General features: G+C 32.1%; 3 protein-coding genes and 1 pseudogene across 4 annotated transcripts; 2 read left to right on the forward strand and 2 right to left on the reverse strand.

The window, feature by feature from the left end:
- The first annotated feature begins 566 nt into the window (after positions 1–566).
- Positions 567–26,345, forward strand: LOC144568344 (16.9 kDa class I heat shock protein 2-like). 2 transcript variants are annotated; one of them, XM_078318652.1, is made up of 2 exons: positions 567–1,117; positions 26,336–26,345. In XM_078318652.1, exons 1-2 carry the CDS (start codon positions 666–668, stop codon positions 26,337–26,339), a joined length of 456 nt encoding a protein of 151 aa, XP_078174778.1. In that variant the 5' UTR covers positions 567–665; the 3' UTR covers positions 26,340–26,345. The 2 variants fall into 2 exon arrangements, with proteins under 2 accessions (XP_078174778.1, XP_078174777.1); XM_078318651.1 differs by lacking the exon at positions 26,336–26,345 and having other exon boundaries at positions 567–1,309.
- LOC144568407 (16.9 kDa class I heat shock protein 2-like) lies at positions 4,308–4,934 on the forward strand (annotated as a pseudogene).
- On the reverse strand, positions 8,852–9,526 carry LOC144568339 (18.1 kDa class I heat shock protein-like). Its single transcript, XM_078318646.1, has one exon. The coding sequence runs from the start codon at positions 9,450–9,452 to the stop codon at positions 8,997–8,999; it is 456 nt and encodes a 151-aa protein (XP_078174772.1). The 5' UTR covers positions 9,453–9,526; the 3' UTR covers positions 8,852–8,996.
- On the reverse strand, positions 12,106–12,860 carry LOC144568326 (18.1 kDa class I heat shock protein-like). Its single transcript, XM_078318633.1, has one exon. It carries the CDS (start codon positions 12,771–12,773, stop codon positions 12,318–12,320), a length of 456 nt encoding a protein of 151 aa, XP_078174759.1. The 5' UTR covers positions 12,774–12,860; the 3' UTR covers positions 12,106–12,317.
- Positions 26,346–26,467: the final 122 nt, after the last annotated feature.

Here is a 26,467-nt window from a genome sequence, read left to right on the forward strand (position 1 = left end):
TTCAATTTATTAAATATTAATTATGGTTTATAAAAAAAATTCCTGTTTGGGACATTTAAAAGTTGTATCCGGTAGCTAGATGGATTCACTTAGATTTTTCCCAAAATTGTTATATTTGTTAAACGGGTGGCTTCACATTCGAACGAAAGAGAATAATTGTGAAGTTTTCTCAACTTTTCTGGAAAATTGAGAAAATACTAATTATGATCTCCTAATTTGACTTCATCTAATGAAAAAATTGTTGTTGTGCCGTCCGGCCCAGACTCAAATAAAAACAGAGTTTAGCAAAATATCATTTAAGGCTAGGTTTTGTGTAGCTACAATTTTGAGGCTCTAATAGAAATACACATTTTTACCTAATTAAAGCGCCTATTGGGCTCAGAATCATTATATTCGAACTTTGAATATTAAAAAAGAGAGAGACCTTTTGAGCAGCTTCCAGAGTAATTACTAATTAGTTTGGCGAGACAGCGTCTGGAGTTCTCTAGCAATTCCCACATTATTCTGGAACACTCCGGAGCCATGATAAACCCAAACCATCATTTTCTTATAAATAGGCCCCAAATCAAATAGCATCACCATCTGTTCATAACAAAGCAAAGCGAAGCAAATCACACTAACTTCTAAGCCAATCCAAGCCTACTTGAGACTTCTTCTTATACTAAATGTCGATCATCAGGAGCAACATTTTCGATCCCTTCTCTCTCGACGTTTGGGATCCATTCCAGGGCTTCCTTTTCAACAACAACCGCTCTCTCACCACTTTCGACAACGAGACCTCTGCCTTCGCCAATGCTCGCATTGACTGGAAGGAGACACCAGAAGCGCATATTATCAAGGCCGACATTCCGGGGGTCAAGAAAGAGGAGGTGAAGGTGGAAATGGAGGAAGGTAATGTGCTCAAAATTAGCGGAGAGCGTAACAAGGAGAAGGAAGAGAAGAATGACAAGTGGCACCATGTGGAGCGCAGCAGCGGTAAGTTCATGAGGAGGTTCAGGTTGCCAGAGAATGCAAAGGTTGACCAGGTCAAGGCGGCAATGGAGAACGGCGTGCTCACTGTTACTGTGCCAAAGGAGGCGGTTAAGAAGCCTGAGGCCAAAGCCATCGAAATTTCTGGATAATTTGCGCGATCGATCGATCATGCATTCATGTGAGATGTGATCTGTGGTTCATCCGGCTGTTTCCGTTGTTGATATGTTTTGTAATTATGATGGACACTTTCTACTGGCCAGGTTGTTTTGTCTTTGAGATTCGTGCAAGCTTGATGATTGTTTGTTTCTCTTACTGGGGTGTACTGTGATTCTAAATATTATGTAATCTCTTTTTAGATAAGTAAAATTGGTTTTCATTAAATTTTGAGATTTTGCTCTTTTTTTATTTGTATTAACAAATTTGTCATAAAGCTATTAATTTTATAATAAATAAAATGACACACATAAAAGTAATATGATGTAAATGGACCACGGCATAAATTCATAAGCTAAAGTAATTAAAATTAAAACAGACGAACCGAGTTGGGACGTATGTGTCAAAGATTTTCTATTAAAATTAATTGAATATGTATAAATTTATAAGAAAATATTTATGCATAAAATTAATTGAATATGTATATTTTTTATACGAACCATTAAAAATCAATTTTGTAAAAAAAAAATTATTGCATATGAATTTATGATTACTATAATACACAACTATAATTATTTTCAAAACAACAAAAAATTTGCTAATTCTGAAAAAAAAAAAAAAAGGGTGGCTGCTTTCCCTAGATGCGGCCCGGTCACTCCACCTAGATGCAGTCCAAATTCTGAGCCCGCTTTGCCAAGATGCGACCTGCAGAATAGTGACCACTCCGTCTAGATGCGGCCGTGTCAAAATTCGAATTTTCACAGAATCGTAATTATTTGATTTATTATTTTTCTGATTATGGTATTTTTAAAATTTTCGGCATGAATCTTCCTGTACCAGTTTAATATCAACAGTACACCTTGTACTGCTCTTTGCCAACATCTTCAGTAAATTAAGATTTTACTTCGCCAACCGCTTTTATTAAGTCATTTTTTTGTCATTTTTTATAAATTATTAAAAATAGTAAAAAAATTTTTAAAATAATAAAAATTGATATTATACAAATTTATTATATAATTAATTTACTGACCTACTTAAATTAAAATTCAAAATTTATACGATAATTTTTTAAAATAATAACGCATAAATTCACCTGATTTCTTCCTAGAAAAGTTTCCTCTATTCCTCGCCCATAATGCTAAATATAAGTTTGTTGTACTGATTGGTGTAAATTAGGCATTTGCTAAACCCGGAACGGGTAGAACCCGTTTTGCCCGGCCCGTACCCGTTACCCGTGGTACCCGTATCCGTTGCCCGGGTACAAACGGGTAGACGGGTAGACGGGTACGGGTAATAAACGGACCGGACAACCTAATTTGAAAAAAAACCCGTTATACCCGTACCCGTCTACCCGTACCCGCCTACCCGTACCCATCTACCCGCATACCCGTACCCGTTACCCGTACCCATCTACCCGCATACCCGTACACGTTACCCGTACCCGACCCGTTTCACTTCAAAAAAATTTGAATTTTTTTGAAAAAAACAGAAAAAAAAAGGGAAAAAACAGAAAAAAAAAAAAAAAAAAACCGGGCGGACCGGACCCGTACCCGGATACCCGGATCCGTACCCGCGGTACCCGTACCCGTCAACCCGCAACTGGTACGGGTAATAAACGGACCGGATAGAGGTTTTGGAAAAATTACCCGTCTACCCGTTACGGGTTTTACCCGTACCCGACCTACCCCTTTACCCGTCCTACCCGTTACCCGTAACGGGTAACCCGGAACGGGTCACGGGTAACCCGTTAGCAAATGTCTAGTGTAAATGCATGATTCGGCCTCCAAGCTGGATTGCTAGCTCCTCCCAAAACCCAACACCCCATTCGATAAATACATCCTATAAACCATGCACACAAAAATTCAATGGACAGGCACATTATATTTTGTTTGGTACATTTTGCCGGACGGATCTTAATGCAACTCAAAGAATGCTTACTTGTTTATAATTTTAAATTTTTTAAATATATATTGAAATTTAATTAGTTTGTTTTTTATAATTTTTTATCAGGTTCTCTCATGAAATATTAAATGTGTACTTGTAATTTAGTAGTTAGAATTTTATATTATAGTTGTGAAGACTTGAATTAAAATTCTAACTATCATAGATTAAATATTTTTATTTTTTGCATTTAACACTTCAGCATCTCCTACGTAAATTTTCTAGTTCCGCCTGATTTTACAGTACATTATAATGATATGAGGGAATAATATATGATACTTAATTAATATAAGTTCTTTATAAGAACCTGTTATCTGTTATTGTGCATGGTAATTTTCTCCTTTGTATTTTACATAACTAATTATAGATAATCATGTTTCATGATAAATTCGTATGTCAATGATACATGTAAAATCCAACAGATGAGATTATTTGACAATTTGTGATCAAATATGTCATGTATATGAAAAATAATAAAATTATATATTTCATATTATATATCAAGTTACTTAAAATTTCATCATTTTGAAATTAGCAGTCTTATACATCAACAAATAATACTTAAAATTTCATTGTTTTGAAATTAGCAGTCTTATACATCAACAAATAATACTTAAAATTAATGAAATTTAATTAAAAAATAACAATTGTCAAGTGATTCTTCTTCTTAATTATAATTAAGTCATCATGAATTTCACAGTTTTGTAATCCTACTATAATTATTAATTTGAAAATTAAAAAAAAAATCCACTATTATTAATTATTTCATATCTTTACGACGAAGAAGCAGATTCACGATGAAAATTTAGTGGAATTTTATGAAAAACACAAATGAACTCTTTCTTTCACTTTAAAAAAAATAGTAATAAATAGCAATACCTTTTTTATGGTGAATTGTTCTCTTATATTTTCCAATCCATCTATTAATTTTTTTATTAATTAAGCTGTTATTTTGAATTAATAACTTTGTCTATTTTCCAAATAATAACTTTCTTATTTGTAAATCACCATATCATTGCAACAACGGTAAATTTTCGATCCAAGCTATCTATCACAAATATTTCCAATTAAATGATTAAATAATAAAAATAATCAGATTGAATTATTGCACACCCTGACAATGCCTAAATAGCAGTTTCTCTAGACTCTAGAGCAATCTAGCAACTGGTATACACGAATCTTAAAGTTGTAGACAGGAGAAATCTAGAATTGGTTCTCCTCTAGAGCGTTCCCAATGAAATTGGTAAAGCTGAAGCACCATCTCCTTCATCTATTAATAGTCATCTAATTAATCAGAGCATATCACCTTCCAAAACTAAATCAGACATCACTGGCAAAGACAACCTAGAGCTACATACATACTCTCTACAAAAATGTCGATCATCCCGAGCAAGATTTTCGATCCGTTTGACCTCAACCTGTGGGATCCATTCCATGACATCCATTTCAACAAAACCTCCGCTGCGGCTAATGCAAGCGTTGATTGGAAGGAGACACCAGAGGCGCATGTCTTCAAGGCCGATTTACCTGGTGTCAAGAAGGAAGAAGTGAAGGTGGCGGTGGAGGATGGCAATGTTTTGAATATAAGCGGGGAGCGTAGCAGAGAGAAGGACGAGGAGAACGGGACATGGCACCGAATGGAACGTGGCATCGGTAAGTTTATATATGAGGAGGTTCAGATTGCCGAAGGATGCGAAAGTTGACAAGGCCGAGGCAGCCATGGAGAACGGTGTGCTTACTGTGACTGTGCCAAAGGAGGAGGTGAAGGAGCCCGAGGTGAAGGCAATTGAGATCTTTGGCTAATTTCAAGAAATTTGCAGCATGTTGATCAATTTTGTGATCCTTAGTTTATGCTAGGATTGTTACCGTTGCTTCTACAAGGGATTTGGGTTATATGTACATGTGCACAACACTTTGTGTAAATAAATAATCATGTGAAATGTGATTAGTTTCGGTTTTAAAGTTTTGTTTGTTAATTTTGACATTGTTTGAGTCGTGAGTTAAAAGTTAAGGCGAAATAGATTTTACTCTAAATGAAAATGGCATAAATTATTTTTGTTTAGTTGTGACTTAAAATTAAGTTATATCCCAAAATATTCTTATTCGTAAAAAATTTCAAGTTAAAGTATATAAATTGTTAAAAAAATATTAAAAAAACATACCAAATTAAAATAATAGTAATAAATTCAATATACAATTACAACTAAATTAAATAATTAGATTACATGATTATGTATAAAAATGATTACAGTATTAATATATATGAGTAATAAAAATGCAAAAATAATAATAGTAATAACAATATTAGTTTTTAATTATAATAATACTAACATTAATATCATATGAATAATAATAATGTTGATGATGAAACGACAAAGAAAATGATGCTGATGAAGTTCATAATAATAACGATGATGATGATGACAATGATGACGATGATGATGACAATGATGATGCTGATGATGACAATCATAATGATGATGATACTAGCAACAACAATAAAATAACAATAATTATTATAATTATTAGTTTAATGTAGCAACAACAACAAAAAATCACTATTTGATATCCAAATATATATTTTTGAGTGAGTCTACGGTACTATGCATATTACGATTTGGCACTGTGTTACGGCTCTATATTCGAGTTTTCAAATTCTAACGGTCAATCCGAACCGTTTATCTTGTTCTTCATATTAATATGTGTTTGGAGACCAAATTTTACATTTTTAAATTTTTTTTTACTATTTTTAGATATTTAGAAAATCACTTGATCTGAAAATTCTGGACCATCCAAAAACAGTGATTTTCAATAAATTTCAAAAAATAGTAAAAAAATTTCAAAAAATGTAAAATTTGGTCCCCAAACACATATTAATATGGAGAACAAGATGAACGGTTCGGATCGACCGTTAGAATTTGAAAACTCGAATATAGAGCCGTAGCACGGTGCCAAATCATAATATGCATAGTACCATAGACTCACTCTATATTTTTAAAGGTTTTTCTTTTGAAGATTATTCAAGTACATTTTTATATGAACATTATATTTTACAATTTAGATCGATTATTTAAAATTTGATAATGATATGAATTCATAAGACGGTCGATCAATAATATACAAATATTATCATACCCTCACTCTTGATATATTATAGTTAATATTTGTGTTCCAATGCTTGTTTGTGTGTTTCATTTGTGTATGCGCGCATTGTGAGTTTGTGACCTCTTTTGCTTAAGGGTTATTTCTGATTATTTACTTTTGGGTCTATTCCATTTATTTTCGTACTGTTTCTGTCAGTTTTTATTTTTTATTAATTTCCCGAAGTATTTTGTTGGGGATTCAAGGCCTTCAACTTCAGTTTTTTTTTTTTTTTTTAATTATCATTAATGTATTTAGTTGTTCATATTGTGCATCATGGATGTCACTTTTTTGGGGCTACGATACAATCAAGCACCTTCTAGAGCTCTCTAGCAGCGCCTACACCTACCTACACGCATTAAGAATGAAATCAAACTTATCAGATCCGGGAGGCTAAGGGCGATCTGATAAATAAATAAACATTTTTTTTTGTTTAATTTTAGTGGTCATTTTTTTTTTCTTCTTTTGATGACAAGTTCATAATGTTTTATTTTATCTGTAATTCTGATTTTTTTTTGTTACTAATCCGAAAACATCTGGGGAAAACATTAATTAGATGTATAAATAGTTTCGAATTTATAAATAAGTTTACATTTAAATTTTATATATTTTCAAATTTATTAATATCAAGTTAAATGTACTTCACGATATAAATACCCGTTATATATAAAATTTAGAGAAAATTTCTAATGTGTCCATATAAAATTTTAAAATATTCATTTTTTTTATGAAACACCATAACATCTAACATTCTCATAAAAGTGCTCAACATTCTTCTTTCTATCCACATTTTTATTTATTTGAACTTTAATTTCGTTACTTTAAAAACTAACAAGATAAATATGACAAATATATCCTTGTCAGCTTTATTTTCTTGCACCGCCCGTTAAAAGAATGCTTTGTCAATTTCACCATTGTAGCGCGGTGTGCTGCCCATATATGGTGTGCTTTAGATTACATATTTATGGTTTATGATGACGACTCCTCAAGTTGTTGTGGACCTCTTTGTCGAATGAATGAAAACAAATTGTGACCCAGAGGCAGAGATATGAATTAGATAATTTACCATCCAATTATGGCTTCAGGATCCAAAATATATAGTCGGACCGCATCTAGTGCAACAAGGAACAATATTGTAATTCCATTCTCTCATTCCTGAAAAAGTTGAGCTTTAATTCAAAAAGAGTATGAAGTTTGAGAGAAGTGAAAACCCGAATCAGTACACACGGCTTCAATGCGATGAAAATAATGAATAGAGCCAGGAAATTGACTTTTTTAATTTTGACCCGCTCTACTCTCCTGACGATTAACGTCAGTATTTTTTTGTTTTTTTAAACTAGATAGTAACTAAGGTTTATTGATAAATGTGATTATAAAAACAGTTGGTACTTTTTTCCTTTGCTGACTTTTCTCCATGAAATTGGCCATGTTGCACTAAGATACTGAGTCCGGAAACATTTGGAAGTGAGCACCTATCTGAATCAGTATTGTAAAAAATGTTCATTTAGGCTGACTAATCAGTCGATTAGTCATTGGCGGTAATTAAATCGTCACGAATTTTTCCGACTAATTAGTCAATTATTCTCAATTATTTTTAATTAATCGTTTAGTGGTATCCTCTTCGTCTGATGAGCACATATTGTTATTTACACCGAACAAGTGGAGTTAGTAGTTCGCATTGAGTCCAGAAATTTATAAAAATAACAATTTATTGATATCCTCTGACTGTATTGGTATACCTATACAACTCTACGTATGGGCAGCGCAAGAGAGGTGAAACAGAGCATTATTTTTTACTGCATGCGCAAGAAGGTGAAACTAGACAAGAATATATTTATCTTGTTAATTTTTAAATAATTAAATTGAAGTTTAAATAAATTGTTAATTTTTGAATAATTAAATTGAAGTTAAAAAAAAATGGAGATAGAAAATAATTAAATTGAATTTTAAATAAATAAATAGAGATATTTGATATTATAATATTTTTATGGAGAAATGGACTTATTTTAGAAACTGTCCCTAAAATTTATATATTTTTAAATTCATTCAATATCACGTCAAATGATAAAACAAAAATTTAAGTTATTTTTAATACATTCATATTTTACATCATTTTTTAATTAAATCTAAGCTATAAATTTATCAAATAATAGTTATAATAAATATTTTAAAAAGGAATTCATTATCATTCCTACAATACAACACCTAATAATTCATTACAACACATATTCAAATTTCGACCAAATTTCAAATTTCATTTTATTCGTGTATCCGATTTGGGAAAATTATCAGGTTCGGGGTGAGAAATTTTCGTTTTGTTAATCGGAAAAATGACATCTATTACACGACTTAATTTCTTTACCAATGATGTATATCTGAAAAAAAAAATTATAAAAATCTTTGACATATACGGCCTACCTGCCTTCTTCCATTTTTAATTTAATTAACCCTATCGAACTTCTGAGGTGCTCCGTTTATTTAGATCATGTCTGATTCTCTGTCATGTTTTTATTACAAACATAACATATATATTTGTGACTAATCAGTTAGTCTACATAAAAAGGGGAACTAATAATATTCTGAAAATTAGAGAAAACAAGTTTTACTTATTAAAATGAGATCAAATAGCCTTCATAAATCATAATCACAGTACACACCAGCAAGCGAAACACAAGCATAAAAAATCACGCATATCTAACACAAAACACATTGGCCGAGTAACGCATGAACAACAACGGAAACAACAGGATAGATCACATCTCATATCATTGATCGATCGATCGCTCAAATTAAACAGAAATTTCGATTGATTTCGCCTCAGGCTTCTTCACCTCCTCCTTTGGCACAGTCACAGTCAGCACACCGTTGTCCATGGACGCCTTGACTTGGTCAACCTTTGCATTTTCCGGCAACCTGAACCTCCTCATGAACTTACCGCTGCTGCGCTCCATGCGGTGCCACTTGTCGTTCTTCTCTTCCTTCTCCTTGTTACGCTCTCCGCTAATTTTGAGCACATTACCTTCCTCCACTTCCACCTTCACCTCCTCTTTCTTGACTCCGGGAATGTCAGCCTTGACAATATGCGCTTCTGGAGTCTCCTTCCAGTCAATGCGGGCATTGGCAAAGGCAGTGGTCTCGTTGTCGAAAGTGCTGAGAGAGCGGTTGTTGTTGAAAGGAAAATCCTTGAACGGATTCCAAACATCAAGAGAGAAGGGATCGAAAATGTTGCTCCTTATAATCGACATTTCTTAGTAAGAAAAGTATCGCAAGTAGGCTTGGATTGGATAGGAAATTGGGTTTTTGGCTTCGCTTTATTTACTTTGCTTTGAACTGATAGTGATGCTCTTTGATTTGGTGCTTATTTATAGGAAAAGAAATGGATTAATCATTTGTCTGGAATGTTCCAGACTAATGTGGGAATTGATAGAGAACCCGAGGCGCTGTGCCTCCCATAACTAATTTACTCTGGAAGCTGCTCAAAACGTCTCTTCTTTTTCCGATTTCATTTTTATTTACTTTTCTTTATTCCTTTTTGGATTTTCAAATTTCGAATATGATGATTCCGAGTCCCATAGGCCCACTAATCCAATAAAAATGTGTACTTCTATTAATTAAGGTCTCAAAATTTAGCTAGACAAAATTGTTTATTAAATATTACAATTTTGAGAATTGAGATTCACATTAATGAAGATAATTTTAACCACCTAGCTACCAGATACAACATTTGAAATATCTTATAACCAATTAGGAAGTATATCTATCACTGAAGAACAATACAATTAGTTCATAATTATTCTTATGTTAATTAATTAATTATTTGCTAAAAACTCGTCTTTGTATTCTCTGCATGTAATTATTAATTTCATATCAATTAAGTATCAGTAAACATTATCGTGATATGGCAAAGTGTTGTCCTTATATTTAATGTGGGCCATCCAATGAAAAGTTAGCGGTTGAGATTATCACCTTGATTTGTATGGGTGGATACTGTCCTTCGGATGGATTGCTGTCATTACCGCACTGTATAGTAATAACAGCAGATATGAAATTGGTTTGCAAGATTATGCAAATGTGGGAACTATAATTAAGGACTGTCTCAGATTGAGCCACGTCGACTCTTATTTTACTTAGTCCAATCAAATACATTTTGATGAAATTGATATAAAGAAAATGTACGTATATACGTATGCTGCGCTACTATCTCCAGTAGACATGATTATTATAATTGAGATAGGCCTAAAGAAGAGATGTTTGAAAATTATAATGGCTTTAATCTTGAATTTAAGCGACCATCTAATTATTATTAAAATTATAATGACTTTATTCTTAAATTTTTATCTCACAAAATAACACAACTATCTTTAGGAAAATAGACAATATTATTAATTAAAAGATACAGTTTGAAACTGATAGATTGATAGGAAAATATAAGATAACTTATGTTTTGTAGAAAGACATTTCATGTGAATTGGACTGGTCTATTTTTTATTTTTTATTTTTTATTTTTCAAATTAATTAATAACTGTCGAATCACGAAAATGTGAAATTCATAACTAACTAAATTAGATGAGGGATTACTTGACAATAGTTATTTTGACAATTTTTATAATAAATTAAAAAAAATTGAAAAAGTACATTTATAGAAATATTATTAGACATATAGAGAGACTAATAATTAAATTGCATTAAATTATAGTATTGTTTGTTGATATATTAAGGGACCATTAATCTCAAATGGTTAAAATTTTAAGTCACTTAATGCATGTTGAAGCATATTAATAAGTTTTATTATTTTTATAGACATAATATTTGAATTTCAGTTTTAAAGTTTTAATTTTAAAGATTGTTAAAATTGTCATAATAAATAATTGTCAAGAGATTCCCTCTCTAAAATTAAAATTATCTAGTTTTTTATGCTGTGAAATTGACAAACAAATTTACTAGAAAACATGATTGTTGATACCTATTAGTTCAGCTAAGGAGAAAAGCATCATATACCAATTAGCAATATTTCTAGTAAAAAATTAAATTAATAACGCATCATATTATTCCCGTGATATTATTATTAAATATTGCAAATTGTCCAAGAAAATTATAATGTAACGATGAAATCTTATGTAGCATGGTTTATAAGATGCATATCGAAGATATATTTATCGATTATAGGTAATGTTTATTGGATCAAATGGAATGGTATAGGGGTGTCAATGGTACCTTTTTATCAGTTTATCCGACCCGTATCATATTCGATAAGGCGGATATGGGTAAGGTTTTTATTTCGTTAGCTTATAGGGTATGGGTATGGATAATAATTTTTTTTCGTTAATCAAATGAATAAGGGTATGGGTAATGACTATTTCGTACCCGTTACCTATAAGGTAATTATAAAATTTAAATATATTTTCAATTTAGTTTCCTATCCACATAAATATATATTCGTGGTTTTCAATTTTCTTCTTTTATAAAATACAATTTAGTTAGAATTAATTGTACATTTACTTTATTTTTTTATAAGAAATACAATTACATATGTGTGAAATAAATGAGTTTTTGATGTTTAATTTGTAAAATATAATAAAACTAATTATTATAATAATTATTATAATAGTATTATCCGTTACATATGAAATGAAACTTTAACACCTCCAGAATATATTATAACTGATCGGTTTGATTGCGTCAGATTTTTGAATCATCAAATTTAGTTTACGACTAAGTTTGAATTTCGTTTGTTCAAGTTTGGACCAAATTAAAATTTCATTTTATTCTGATTTGGATCCATATGATTTTGGGAAATTATCAGGTCAAGTTTCATTTCATTAACAATACATTATGTAAATCTTAAAAAACAATTAATATAAAGTCTTCTGAAAATGAGGCCACATAATATTCTGAAAATTAAGGAAAACAAATTTTACTTGTCTAGATGAAGTTATTCATTCATAATCACAGTACACCCCAGCAAGCTAGCGAAACAACTAAACATCAAACTACACGAATCTCAAAACAGTAACAACAAAACACATTGGCCAAGCATGAACAGCAACGAACCGGATTAACCACACACAGATCACATCTCATATATCATTGTCATTGATCTATCGCGCAAATTAACCAGAGATTTCAATGGCTTTCGCCTCAGGCTTTTTAACCTCCTCTTTTGGCACAGTCACAGTGAGCACACCGTTCTCCATGGACGCCTTGACCTGGTCAACCTTTGCATTCTCCGGTAATCTGAACCTTCTCATGAACTTACCGCTGCTGCGTTCCACACGGTGCCATTTGTCATTCTTCTCTTCCTTCTCCTTGTTACGCTCTCCGCTAATTTTGAGCACCTTACCTTCCTCCACTTCCACCTTCACCTCCTCTTTCTTGACTCCTGGAATGTCGGCCTTGATGATATGCGCTTCCGGGGTCTCCTTCCAGTCAATGCGAGCATTGGCAAAGGCAAAGGTCTCATTGTCGAAAGTGCCGAGAGAGCGGTTGTTGTTGAAAGGGAATCCCTGGAATGGATCCCAAACATCGAGAGAGAAGGGATCGAAAATGTTGCTCCTGATGATCGACATTTTTTAATATAAGATCTCTCAAGTAGGCTTCGATAGATTGGAAGTCGTGTTTTTGCTTCGCTTTGTTTGCTTTGATTTGTTATGAATAGATGGTGAGGTTCTTTGATTTGGTGTCAATTTATAATAAAGGATTGCTTCTGCAGTTTTGCTTGGGTTTATCATTGTCACGAATGCTCCAGAATAGTGTGGGAATTGGTAGAGAACTCCAGGCGCAGTGTCTACCCTAACTAATTACTCTGGAAGATGCTTATTTAAAGGTCTCTACTTTTTCCGATTTCATTTTTATTAAATTTTTTTATTCCTTTTTGGATTTTCAAAGTTGGAATATGATGATACTGAGCCCAATAGGCCCCTCTAATCCAATAAAAATGAGTAGTTCCATTAGGGCCTCAAAACTGTAGCTAGACAAAACCTAGCCTAAATGATATTTTGCTAAACCCATATTGACAACAACAATTGTTGCATAGGTGAAGTCAAATTCGGAGGTTTAATGAAATAGGTCATATTAATAAAAAAAATGAAATAGGTCATAATTAATCTTTAAATAAATTAATTTAATATTCGCAAGTACACGTTTTTTAATTAATTAAATAATTAAAGGTATTGATGGCTTGCTACAATTTCCAGCATAATTTTTGTTATAGCGGAGAGAGTGATTCCATATCTTTAGTGTTCCATGTAACCACTTCTTTTTATATAATTCAAAATCTAAATTTGAAATGACAATTTTGTTTTCTTTAGTTTATTCACGCCAAAAATTAAATTTTAACGTAAAGTTTGATAAAACTAAATTGTTAATTTTCCCATTTTTTATCTTGTACAAATAAATTCAAATTTCTTGCTTTTCACGTGAATACATTAATTTATAAATTAGAAATATCAACGGTTATGTTTTTTGTTTTTGTTTTTGTTTACAACTTAAATATTGAAATGAAAATAAATTAGTTATCTATAAAGATGATTTGAATCAAGATATTTAAAGTATGTCAAGTTATCAATTATGTATATGCGTTAAAAATAAAAAAAGTAACCATTTATTGAAGAACTTATGTTATTAATTAGAAGCCCAACTGTCTTTAAAGGATCGTTCTTTAAAATAATTACTTAGAGGGGTTGTTTTGTGGACTATTTGAATTAAGAGAAACAGAATTTTTTTTAGGGGCCAATATGCAAATACTTGAAAAACAATAGAAACAAAAATAATTTATTTAGCCTCATTCTGATGTATAAATTTAGGAATGATGTTTGTTTATTTAAAACTAACATTATTTCTATCTTGAGATGCGACTGTATTGACGCCGGCTCGGATACAGGGTGTTCGGATCCCCTAAAGTAACTCAACTTTTGGATTTTGGATCAGGATAGTCTGATTCGAATATGTAGCTCGGGATCATTTCAAAATTCTGATTCGTTACTTGAGATGTGTGCACTCTACTTTGAATGGATTATCACGGATTTGAATCGGACAATTCTGATCCAAAATTCAAAAATTGAGTTACTTCACTGGATCTCAACTCAGATACAGGCTAGTACTGGAGATGTAATAGAGGTACAAGGAAATGGGTATGGATCATATTTCCAAGCTTGGTTGGGTAATGAGTATGAATCCACCCAAACTAAAGAAAGACTAGATATATTTTGATGATTGTTTTAATGTATATTTTAGTAAAGACTTGTAATCAATTTGTCTCTTCTGTCAGGATAGTCTTCAAAAGATTAGTTTTTGGATGACTAGCTTGTAAGGTTTAGTTTTCTGTAATTTAAATAAATAATCAAGATTAGCAATTTCAATTATTCGAATTGGTTCATCACAGGGTGTTCAGTTTGGTATAGGAATTCTAGAGGAATTTACTAATTTAGTGACCAGCTTGACGAAATCACTTTATACTACAGTGCTATAGTTGCTTCAATTCGGTCAATCTAAAAATCTCACTTGTTTCTGCACACGCTGCTCCATGGCCTATTCACCTTAGTGTTAGATTTAATTCTCAATTCCTATTCACTGGACTGTTAGATTTAATTCTCAATTAAGTAGTCTGGATAATAAATATAAATGTTTGAGTCTTTGGTCTCCAAGTGTCTCCAAATAAAGTTTTGAAATTTTTAGTGTCACCAAATGACTGTTTCAAATTTTTTTTGTTTTCCACTTTTAATAGCACATTAAATCTAATCCGTTCATTTTATATTTGATGAAAGTTTTGAAACTTTTAGTGTCATCAAATGACTGTTTTAATTTTTTGGGGTTTTTCACTTTTAATAGCGCACTAAATTTAATCCGTTCATTTGATATTTGATGAATGTACCAAATTAAAGATAAATGAATATAAATAGATCATGTCACTGCTCATTAGAAGTTACACAAAAAATTTATGTCAAAGTTAGTAACATTAAGAGAAATGATCAAGGGAGAGAAATTGTTTGTTTCTCAAGTTGAAGTATTATGACTGTATCTTTCATAGCTGTAGAGGCTGTGAATCTCTCTTTTTATTTGTATGAGGCCTATACTTAGTGTCAAATTTTGTAAATGAACTTGTATGTTTCGTAGTGAAACTGGTGAGTACAATCCACTTTTGTCAAAAAAAAAAAAACTATATTTTCTGCATCAAGTATTTTTATGCTTGTGAGAATTACATTGTTCAAACTAAATATTATATTTGATCTATGTTAATGCATAAAAACTTACACATAATTGACGAGATCTTGTAATATTTGTCCTTTATTTTCGTTGTTAATGTGTAAACAATTAATTATCATTTTCGAAATTATTATTGCCTAATGTATTTCAATTTAGCTCTACAAAGCCTACGTATCTCTACACGATTGAATCGGTACATATTAGTCTACTGAACTTTAGGATTATTATTCTCATTTTCTTCTATTGGATGGATCTACGTGAAACTTCGTCTGATCCAGGAGTCAATAGAATTGAAATCAATCGTCTAAAGAAATTATTAGTTCAACAAATTTTAAGTTATGACGGTTGATTATGAGTTAAAAATATCTATAGATCGATCGAATTTAAAATGAATACAAAAATCTGATCAATTAATCTGACCCGTATACATTTCTACATTAATTAAGAACGAAATTATCATATGCATTTTTTTTGGATTTTCATATAAATCTTGATAGTTTAGTTCATTTAAGATATTTCTTGTGTTCTGGTTATAAAATTAAGACACTTATCTTATAACTTAATTTTGGATCTATATATGAACAGTTTCGTCTACAATGTGACTTACACATGGGCCCCGTTTGCAGCGGTGCTACCTCTCCTCCTCCCCTTTCGCTCCCTCTCCAATTGCTCCTACTCCCTATTCCCGTCCCTGTCACCGGCCCCTCTCCCCCTCCCTCCTATATCCTCAATGATAGGTGGGCCCTGTTTCCAGTCCCATCTTGGTCTCTCTCTCTAAATGTCATCGCGCCCAGGTCAGATTTCATTCTGATTTTATCTCCTTATTTCACTTCTCTATAGATTTTCTTGCTATTGTTGCTATTTTTTTTTTTCATTCTTGGTTGCACCCGATTTTAGGGTTATATTTTTGTGTAAATTCACTCAATTTTTTTTCAAATTAGTGTTGCTTTTCTGTTTATTTGACTTATGTACATATTTTCTTGATATTGTCGCTAAAAGTTTTTCATAGTTGGTTGCCTAGTGCCTTTGGTCCAGTTCCAGCAGTGATTGGCCTCGGAAAGAAAAAGGTGCGTGCCGCACTCACGAACGCGACCAACAACTCTCTCCAGTCAGAGGTCGCTGCGCTCGGATGATGGTGAGATTCCGGGGTGCTGAGTAAACTGCACCTGATATTAGGGTTAAGGGCGCTCCATATTTTCAATTTCTTTTCGATTTTTAAATATAACGGGAAAAAAATATTAACATGTTTGTTATCCTTATGAAAAGAATAACTGATATCAATGTGATTTTTCGCCATTGTGTTGAATTGGATTTTCTTTTTGCTTAATTCTAAACAATATGAGAAATTGTGTCATACACAGTTATGATATGATCATTTTTTTTTTCTAGAAACCATATTATCAAGAAAAACTGATACTAACTCACCGTCTCAGTTTCACCTTTGTAGCACAACACAGTTATAAGAATTGTGTAGGCTCAAAAGTTGATTATTTGCAAATCTTTTTATTTGACTTTGCACTAAGTTAACACAATGATATTTGCATGTGCTGTCTTGAGCAAAGAAACAATTTACAGTACAAGTTTGTAGTTGTTGTCCTAACTGAATAGAGTAAGTTGATTGTTTGCAAATATTCTTCTTTCACTTGGCCTTTTCAATCGAGTTAAAACTCTATTAAAATAATTAATAAAAATGATAACAAATTTTTTATTTTGATGAATACATTTTAATTTATTATTGTTTCCACAATGTTACTTCCATATTTCATATTGTTCTCTGACAACATTGTAATCATCTGACACAAAGAAGTTTGTAGGTGTTGCGTCGACTGCATACACGATTAAGTTGCTATTGAAACTCTCTGTCAGTGAGTGCACATGTACTTCTTTTCCTTTTTTCTTTTTTTCTTTTGGCAATTCATTTATATTTGATTCACCTTTCATGTTAAAATGCATATCTAAAAATAACAGCTCATTATTAGACAAATATTTAAAATAAACCTACATGTATATTGAACTAACTATGCTATGCATATGCTCATGTCTTAGTTTGAAGTTACTGCATCCATATTCCATTGACCTTACAATTTAAGATGTGATTTTTTAGATGATTTTGTAAAAATAATAGGCATAGGGCATAATTTCTCATGTTCATGTTCTTTTATCTAAATAATATTTTAATTTCCAAAGTCTAGTTAGATATGAGATTTAATGATTTCAACATGTTATCACTACTAGAATTCACTCTTTTTTCATGCTCCCGAAAATGGCTTTTTCCAAGGGATTACCCTTGAAAAAAGCCCAAAAATCGCCATTTTCAAGCGCTACCCTTGAAAATACTACCGTTGATAATACCCTCCTTGGAAATAGTCAGTATTTCCAAGGGGACCGTTGGAAATACTCTTTTCTAGCTTTTTTCAAGAGACTACCCTTGAAAAAAGGGCCGTTGGTAATACTTTCAAATTTGACCACTGTCTACATTATTTTCAAGGGGAGCATCGTGGAGCCCACCAGATTATTTTCAAGGGGAGCATCGTGGAGCCCACCAGATTATTTTCAAGGGGAGGGAACATGGGTCCCACTTGAACATTTCCAAGGGTGACACCCCTGGGACCCACTTGAGTATTTTCAAGGGCAGTTTATGGAGGACCCACCCCAGCAAATTCATGGCCAACAAAAGTGGGCCCCACCTGGTCAAATGCTGGTGCTATTATTTGAATGGGTTCGTGCATTTTTTTCATGAAAATACTAGCCTCCTTTTTTTTTGTACCAAAATGCTTTCATTGGATAATTCTCTCGGTACCAACCCGATATTCCTTTACAATCCCCAATTCACATTCAAACTGATAACACATCTTACAAATCAATAAAAAACACATTGAGAAAAGAGATTACAGAGCATTTAATAAGTATAAATCATTAATATAATCAACACATTGTATCAAAAGAAGATGAAAAACCCTTTACAACACAGTATTGTGTGCTTGCACACTACTAATATACTCAAAATATACCCACTATGCTATGAGTTAACAAAAATTCACATAATAAGTTACCACCTAGTTTGTTGATATGCTAGAAGTTGTAAATTCACCAAAATGTGCACTTTCGGATACCTAGTTTGTTCTTTACCTTGTTGCATCAAAGTCACCAATATAACAATATTTGGAAGCACTTATCCCACCATCCGGCCCCTACAAAAATTAATAATAAATGACAATGTAAGAAAACAGAGCTCAAGTATTTAATTTTTCAAACAACAGTTCCAAAATTGCCCTTCTTTGCTTACTCCTTCATATATGCAATTAAAAACTAAGCATAAGATTGAGTGCTCGTGCAATACCAAGCAACTGAAATATTCCAACATAATAAGATTGCAGTTTTCCAGTACATGTTGACTAATTATTTTATCAAAATGATATTAACTAAACACATTGTTCATATTAAAATGAGGTATATGACTACAAATACGATCTATTATTTCGGCAAGGTACATTGAGTTTTAGAACAATTATTACCAATTTCTGATTTTTCTACAAATTATAGTGAATTTTCAAAGTTCAGCACTTAAACACAAGTTCCAGCTCAAAAACAACATGTCGGTATCAAACTAACTATGAAAGGAACTTAAATTTAACATAGCTCTGGGTCATTAAATGAATTGAAATTAATTGAGGGTGTAGTTCATGACTCCTTGAAACTTTAGACACCAAGAACACTTCATTGAATCTGCGGTATGTTCTACACAAAAATGACAAGGCAGCATGCTAGAAAACATGAAAAACTGGTACCAGCTTAGGTTGGTACATAATCTGATCTGCAAAAAAACACTAGTTCGACCCAGCTAGAAAATTTAGAAAATAATGAAACTTAACAGAGATGTAGATCATGAGTTTCTTGAATTTCAGAGACCAAGAACACCCAATTCAGAGTTATGAGCTCTTCTACACAAAATTCACAAATCAGCTTGTCAGGAAATAAAAAAAAAAACAGCAAACAGTGCCTGGTTCAAAGGAGCAAAAGCATACCCAAAATACTCCTAAAAATCCCACCAAAATAACAAAACACCCATAGACCCTCCATAAGCCTTGCGGTGACCTCGAAGTAGACCCTTATATGAAGAAAACCGAAATGAGAATGCTAAATATGATGAACAATCATGCTGAAAAATAGCACTATCTTGCCTCTTTGTCAATTGAATAAAACCTAAGGGCTTGATTGATAACTTCCCTAAATTCTTGGAGACCTAGACAAACATGTATACAAGACAGCCGCAAACTTGAAATAATTAAATCCGGTCACCAAAGTTACCAAATCATGTCTTGACACAACACCACAACTTTCTCATTTCAAGTCCAAATCAACTCCAAATGAACCCAAGTTAAATCCTTCATGTTTCTAAACCAAAATTGAGTATGTTCAAGCATCAGCCCACTCATGAAATTGCCAAAATACCCCTTCACTCGAACTCAAGTGGATTTTTCATGAATAACTTATATAGAAATATAGAATTGTGAAATGATAATAAATACACCTCCAAATGATAACAAATAGACAAGTATCTTTCAAATGATAATCACTTAGGCATACTTCTCTTGTTCTTTCAATTTGTTTAGGAGCCTTGATCTTTAGATTGAAATAAAATAAAACTTCACAATTAGCTGTCTAGCTCTCCAAAATTAATAGTTTTGGAATAAAAATTAACCTATACTCTTGTTGGGAAAGAAGAAATTAAGTATTTCAGCAAACAACCCACTCGGCATAGAAGAAATTAAAGTTAACCTTCTTCGACGATGAGTCCTCCAGTGAGATGCATCTTCACAAATATCTTCTTTCCTGTATGAGAGCAAAAGGGGAAACCTTAACATACAAATTGAAAACAAAATAAGAGGGAAATGTTTACCTAAAAACAAAATAAGAGGGAAACCTTAACATACTAATGTTTACAATATATGCATAGAAGAAAGCAAACTGATACCTTTCCAAGGTCCCAACGGAGGCACTTTCCTATAATCTCTAGCAAAATACTACAACCTTTCAAACAGGAACTTTGGTGAAAAATCAAATCCAACACTCCAGCAATAACGAAATAGCTATGGCATTATCAGAAACTTGGAGAATGAAGGTCAGAGAAGAGAGAGAAAGAGAAAGCCTTGGATAAGAGCAAAAAAACCTAGGACCAAGGAGGCGGAGGTCGGAGACGCGGACAGCTGAGTACGCCGTGTGCGGCACGTCTGGGGGGTGGGCTGGTCGTTGTGCGACGCGTCCGGAGACGCGGATCGCTGAGTACGGCAGTACGCCGTGTGCGATGCTTCTCTGCCTCACTGGTGGGGATTAGGTTACGATTAGTGACTCAGAGAATAGGAAGGGCGCAATTGAAATTGAAGGACTTGGGGAATTATGGATCGTAATTGAAGGGAACCCCAATTGAAGAGGGAGAAGTAATTTGGCAAAATTTTCGTTTCGCGCTTAAATGGACTTAGAGAATAGGAAATGGGGGAATTATTTTCCAAAATTTTCACTGAGCGCCTCAGTTTGTCAAAAATTTCGCTATTCATATCTGATGTGTCACGTGGGACCCATTTGTCATCCTCTATTCTATTTCCGATCCAGAATCAATACATAAGATAGGTGATCATATCTATGAATTAATTAATGCTTGCACAGCAAAAAAATATTAAAAAATTAGAAAGAAAAAAGTTCAATTTTTGTACGACTTATAAGGCCAAATCATACTCGTAATTTCAATTTTATAAACTTTCATTGTTATTTGTCCTTTCAAATTTAACAAATATATATGGACCGTTCATTTTGACGTGAACGATCAACGGTCGATATAAAATGAAATGATTCCAAATTTGTTTGGAAATGATCAAGAGAAAATATTGAATCTAACAAATATAATTTTTTTTGCAGTTTTATTATGTCCTGGCTTTGATCCGATGTTAATTGTTTATAGCCTTTCGATGTTTCAATATTCCGTCGGCTAGATAGATATGTAAATAAAAATATTTTTTCGTGAAACTTTGCTGCAAGAGAATAAATGCAGTGCTCTTTAATTTGAACGATTCCGATCGACTAGCGGACAATATATTCTCGTACACCTTCATTAACTCACATAACTAGAGTTTATGAACATAAGACATAAACTATAGCTTTGTGAGTTAATGAAGGTGTACGGGAATATATTGTCCCCTAGTCGATCGGAACCGTTCAAATTAAAGAGCACTGCATTTATTCTCTTGCAGCAAAGTTTCACGAAAAAATATTTTTATTTACATATCCATCTAGTCGATAGAATACTGAAACATCAAAAGGCTATAAACAATTCACGTCGGATCGAAACTTAAACATAATAAAACTTGAAAAAAATTATGTTGGTTATGTTCAATGTTTTCCCTTGATCATTTTAATACAATTTTGGAATAATTTCATCGCAGATCAACCGTCAAAATGATAATGGAAAAATGAACGGTCCGTAAAAGTTTGCTAACTTTGAAGGGACAAATAATGATAAAATTATTTAAAATTGACAATTATAAGTATGATTTGACCGTAAAAGATGTAAAAAATCTTTAAAAAAAATTTAAATTTTTTTTTCATATTATTTGTTGTATATGCCTTGCCTAATTAGTAAATATCTATGTTCCGAGCCGTATGATAAGCAATGAATGGTTCTGATGTGTTCATTTAGGCGATTTTATTAACAGAGCAGTTTTGAATCTATGCAGCACACAACCTATACAATTTAAAGAGTGTCCAATATATTTAACAAACTTCTTGTAGCTAAAACTGCTCTGCTAAAAATTTTACTTGTCAATTTTTTTTTGTATCCCGTCTAATCCAGAGAGGGCCAGAGGGATTCCCTTTGTGATAAATTCATATTCTCCTTGGCTGAATTTTTCTGTTCTTACAACCTTCTCCCCTTTTCGTTTCCCTCTAAAACCCCATACAACAAAACCATCTAGTGTAACATTTTTTTATTCACTACCTCTCTCTCTCCTCGACTCCTCCCCTCTTTACTTCCGCCAATTCAGATGATCAGCTGCTGTGATTAAAGAAACCATTGCTCCCAAGTTTGAAATGGGTGAATCAAACTCACAATCGAGTCTGACAATGACAGTGCTAAGGTTTATTTGTTTAGTTTATCTAGCTATTTACCGGTGTTTGATAGTGTGCACACATGGTGTTTGATGAAATGACATATGTGCACAAGTTTTAGTAAACCGATAATTTTTGCCCGCTCGATCGATGTCTGTGATCAATGAATTGTTGTCGATTTCTTGTGTTAGGTGAAACAAATTTATGGTTTGATTGCAATTTTTATAGTTGTCTATTTGATTGCAATTTTTGTTGTGCATATAAGGTGTTTGTTGAAATGCCCTCTACAAATTAAGACTACCTATTGACATACTCTTGTTTTTTCAGGGGGCTAATGTACGCTGTCAAAGAATTTAGATGAAGATGTTTATATCTTGGCCTTGTATGCTACAACTCACATGAAGAATCTAGATGCAGATGTTTATAGCTTGCCACTGCTCTTACAAACCCAACGAAAGTTTTCAAAATATGCTAATTATATGCGTAAATTTGTAACTTTTAGATGACTTGTATGCAAATTATCTAGAGAAAACTGAACCAAATTACTTATCGTCACCAACAATGTAATGTATGGATTCACAGGGATTTATTTTAAATTTCAGATTCAGGAGATCGGGTCAGTTCTAATTATGGTTGACTTTGAAAGAATGTGATTGATTCACACATGGGTATAATGTTGAAATGAATTAGAATGGTAATGATTGATATTGAAGGACCTTTTATTTTTCTTGATTGGATCTGAAACCCTATTTTTCTACTCTCCACCACATCAGTTTTCCTTTAATGTGGCACTGATTTACAAGGCCTCGTACCAGCGTCATATTTTTACTGTTAGTAGTTTAGATGATATATTAGACTTATTTGGGCAGACTCTAAACATAGTTTTACTTGCTGCTTGTTGTCAATTTGGAGATAAGGATTTGCTTGTTATGGGATTAAAGAATTTCAAAGAATGTAAACTAGTGTTTTCCTAATTTACAGTCTTCTTGTTATTATCTTGTACTTAGTGAAATGACTTATCTTATCCATGACCTCACTTTATTCAAAAAAGAGAGCTGACATTGCTTTTTTTTTTGCCTCTTAGTCTAGTAATTGAAGATGGAAGCATACAAGGAAATGGACAAATTATCATATTACGAAAAAAATTGTAGGTGGATTTTTTTACACTTTTCTTGTTTTGAGATAAATTGTAGGTGGTTTTGTTCTGACCATATATATATGAAATTATGTGTTGAATAATGAGATATTTTGATTTTGTAAATATGATACTTGGATAATATGATATTATTATTGTGTTATTTAGTAATATTTTTATATAATTTAGCATTATTAATTGGAATTGTGGGTGTTTATTGTACTAGTCTTATTGTTGTGATTTTTTTGTTTTCATTATTCAAAGGGGCATCTCAAATAAACAGAAACATTTATGTCTCTAGAAACTTAACTTTTCCAATAGTAACCACATGGAAATAATAAGTCTAACTATTAAATAATATAAACCGAATCAATAAAACATTTCCAAGGGTGTGCTCCAGCATTTTCATGGGCCTCCACATAAAATAATATAAACTGAACCAACAAAGTATTTCCAAGGGTATTGTGCTCCAGTATTTTCAAGGGCCTCATTACAAAATAATATAAACATACTTACCAAAACATTTTCAAGGGTAGGCCCTTGGAAATAATATGGGCTCTCAATAAAATATAGTATTCGTTCTATTTAGCGGGTCATGGGTTGTGCAAAAGTATTTCCAAGGGTGGATAACAAGCATTTTCAAGGGTTGGCATCAGAGATTTTCATGCGCTACTATTTTCAAGGGACTACCCTTGAAAATAGTTAAATGTGTCAGCAAACTCAATTTTATTTCCAAGGGCCCTTCTTACCCTTGAAAATACAGATGCTACCCTTGAAAAAAGCGGAAATTCTAGTAGTGTATTGTGTTTTCTCCTGCTTTGGTATTGTGGCATTGGCATTTTCTTTGTTAATAAGTAGTAAATCATTCCAAATAATATAACATATTCTTTCATATTGATGATAAGTAATACCTTTATGTTCGAAACTGTCATAAGAATTTTTTTACTTTTTTATATTTTTCTAGACTCTTTTATGTACTTTTCTTACCTAAACTTTCTATATGCTTCTCCATTTGTTTTAACAGTTGTTGCCGAAGCACTCGCGAGTTACACATCTAGTAAATAATGTAGTGTTAAGATATATCCATACTAACAATAATAACTAATTAATTACTGAGATAAATAAACATACTGTTATAAATTGAAAAAAGTTAAATAATATAAAAACAACATTAATAGAATTATTTATTATTTATATATTTTTCATTTGTAAAATATAAGCTTACAAAGCAAGTATTAGTTTTTGATATGGCAACTCCAAAACTAGGGTGAAAAAGCTCAACAAATTAGGATTTGGCGATTACTCTAATATTTTGATTTTCTCATATATCTTATTAATAAGAATAAATCTGTTGTAAATCATTATGTGTTGCATAATATATTGTATATTGTATATTATATGTTGATTTATAATGACATTGTTTTTGGGAGTATTATAATGCCGAACACATGCAAAAGCAATGCAGTCACACATTGCATTCATTTCCACCTAAATATATTGAAACATTCAGTTAGCATGACTAAGTAAATTGAAAACAACAACCTTTTAGTTCCAACCAAGTTAGATATATTTTCAATGGCAATTTTAATTAATTAACAAATTATCTCCATTTTCCTCGAATAAGATTATTTATGGTACATTAATTTTTTAGACAAAGTTCATATTAATATCTAAAAGGAAAAATTTGCAAAATTATGGATTTTGAAACTCTAATACAAATACAAATAACTTGATTTTTAATTGAAGAATACATTTGTATGATATTGTCATTGAAAAATAATTTCAAAAACTATTTGGACTAACTATTACAAGACCTAATAATAAAGTAAAGAACAGTTCAAAATTCCCAAATTTCTCTACTAAAAGCATTGTGGACCTGCCAATTTCCTTGATAAATTTTTACGGGGGTGCTATTTTAAGTTAAGGCTCGACAACCTTATTTTTACATTGGAACTAGTATTACTGTTAATTAAGGGGTACTTGCCTACATTCAACTTTTATGTTATATCAATATCAATATTGAAAGAAGCATATCAGCTGAGTCATTTCATAATCTGTGAACAATATATGTTAATCAATTATCACCAATGTAATTAATTAATTAACAAAAAAAAAAAAATATGCCCATCTGTAATTGAAAATCTAACCGTTGAAGAAAAAGACGGATTCCTATCTGGGCCGAGTGTTACAATACAACTTTGGGCTGGAGAAATGTAATTAATTAATTGAGTTCTTTATTCTTGATTCTTGACCTCAATAAATAAATTATGTGTAAATTTATTCATTTTGAATTTTTTTTTATTAAAAATAAACAATAATAAAAATGTAAAAAATGGGAAAATGTGAATTACAGAAAATGAAAAAAATGGAAGTACCTAATAATTCCTCAGGCTCATCAGTGTGTTACTGTTTTATTTAGGTTTTCTAGAGAAATTCAGTGACCCTCTTGACAAAATCGATCTCTACAATTGTACAAGGTGGCCCCTCGTAATCGCCGCAAAGAATCTAAATTCCTCTTCAAGACCTCAAGATTTACATCATGTGCCTACAGTTCGGTCGAGCTCCATGATCTTCTTGATTCAATTATGGTATATATGATATTTGATCATAGTTTTGGTTTTCAAAATCCAACTTGTACCTAGTTATATTTGTTCATGCTTGTCTACTTCCTACAGAACACAGCTCTTTTTTTTTTTAATTTGTGTTTATCAACTCTGACAAAAGAGAGATTGTAATTGGTTCCTGATATTGCATTCAGTGATATTTGAATTACTAAATCATTGGTGCTTTTTTGTGATTTACATGTTCTGTTGTAAATTGAGATTG

Source organism: Carex rostrata, chromosome 17 (assembly GCF_964058835.1).
Source record: "Carex rostrata chromosome 17, lpCarRost1.2, whole genome shotgun sequence".
Classification (NCBI taxonomy): domain Eukaryota; kingdom Viridiplantae; phylum Streptophyta; class Magnoliopsida; order Poales; family Cyperaceae; genus Carex; species Carex rostrata.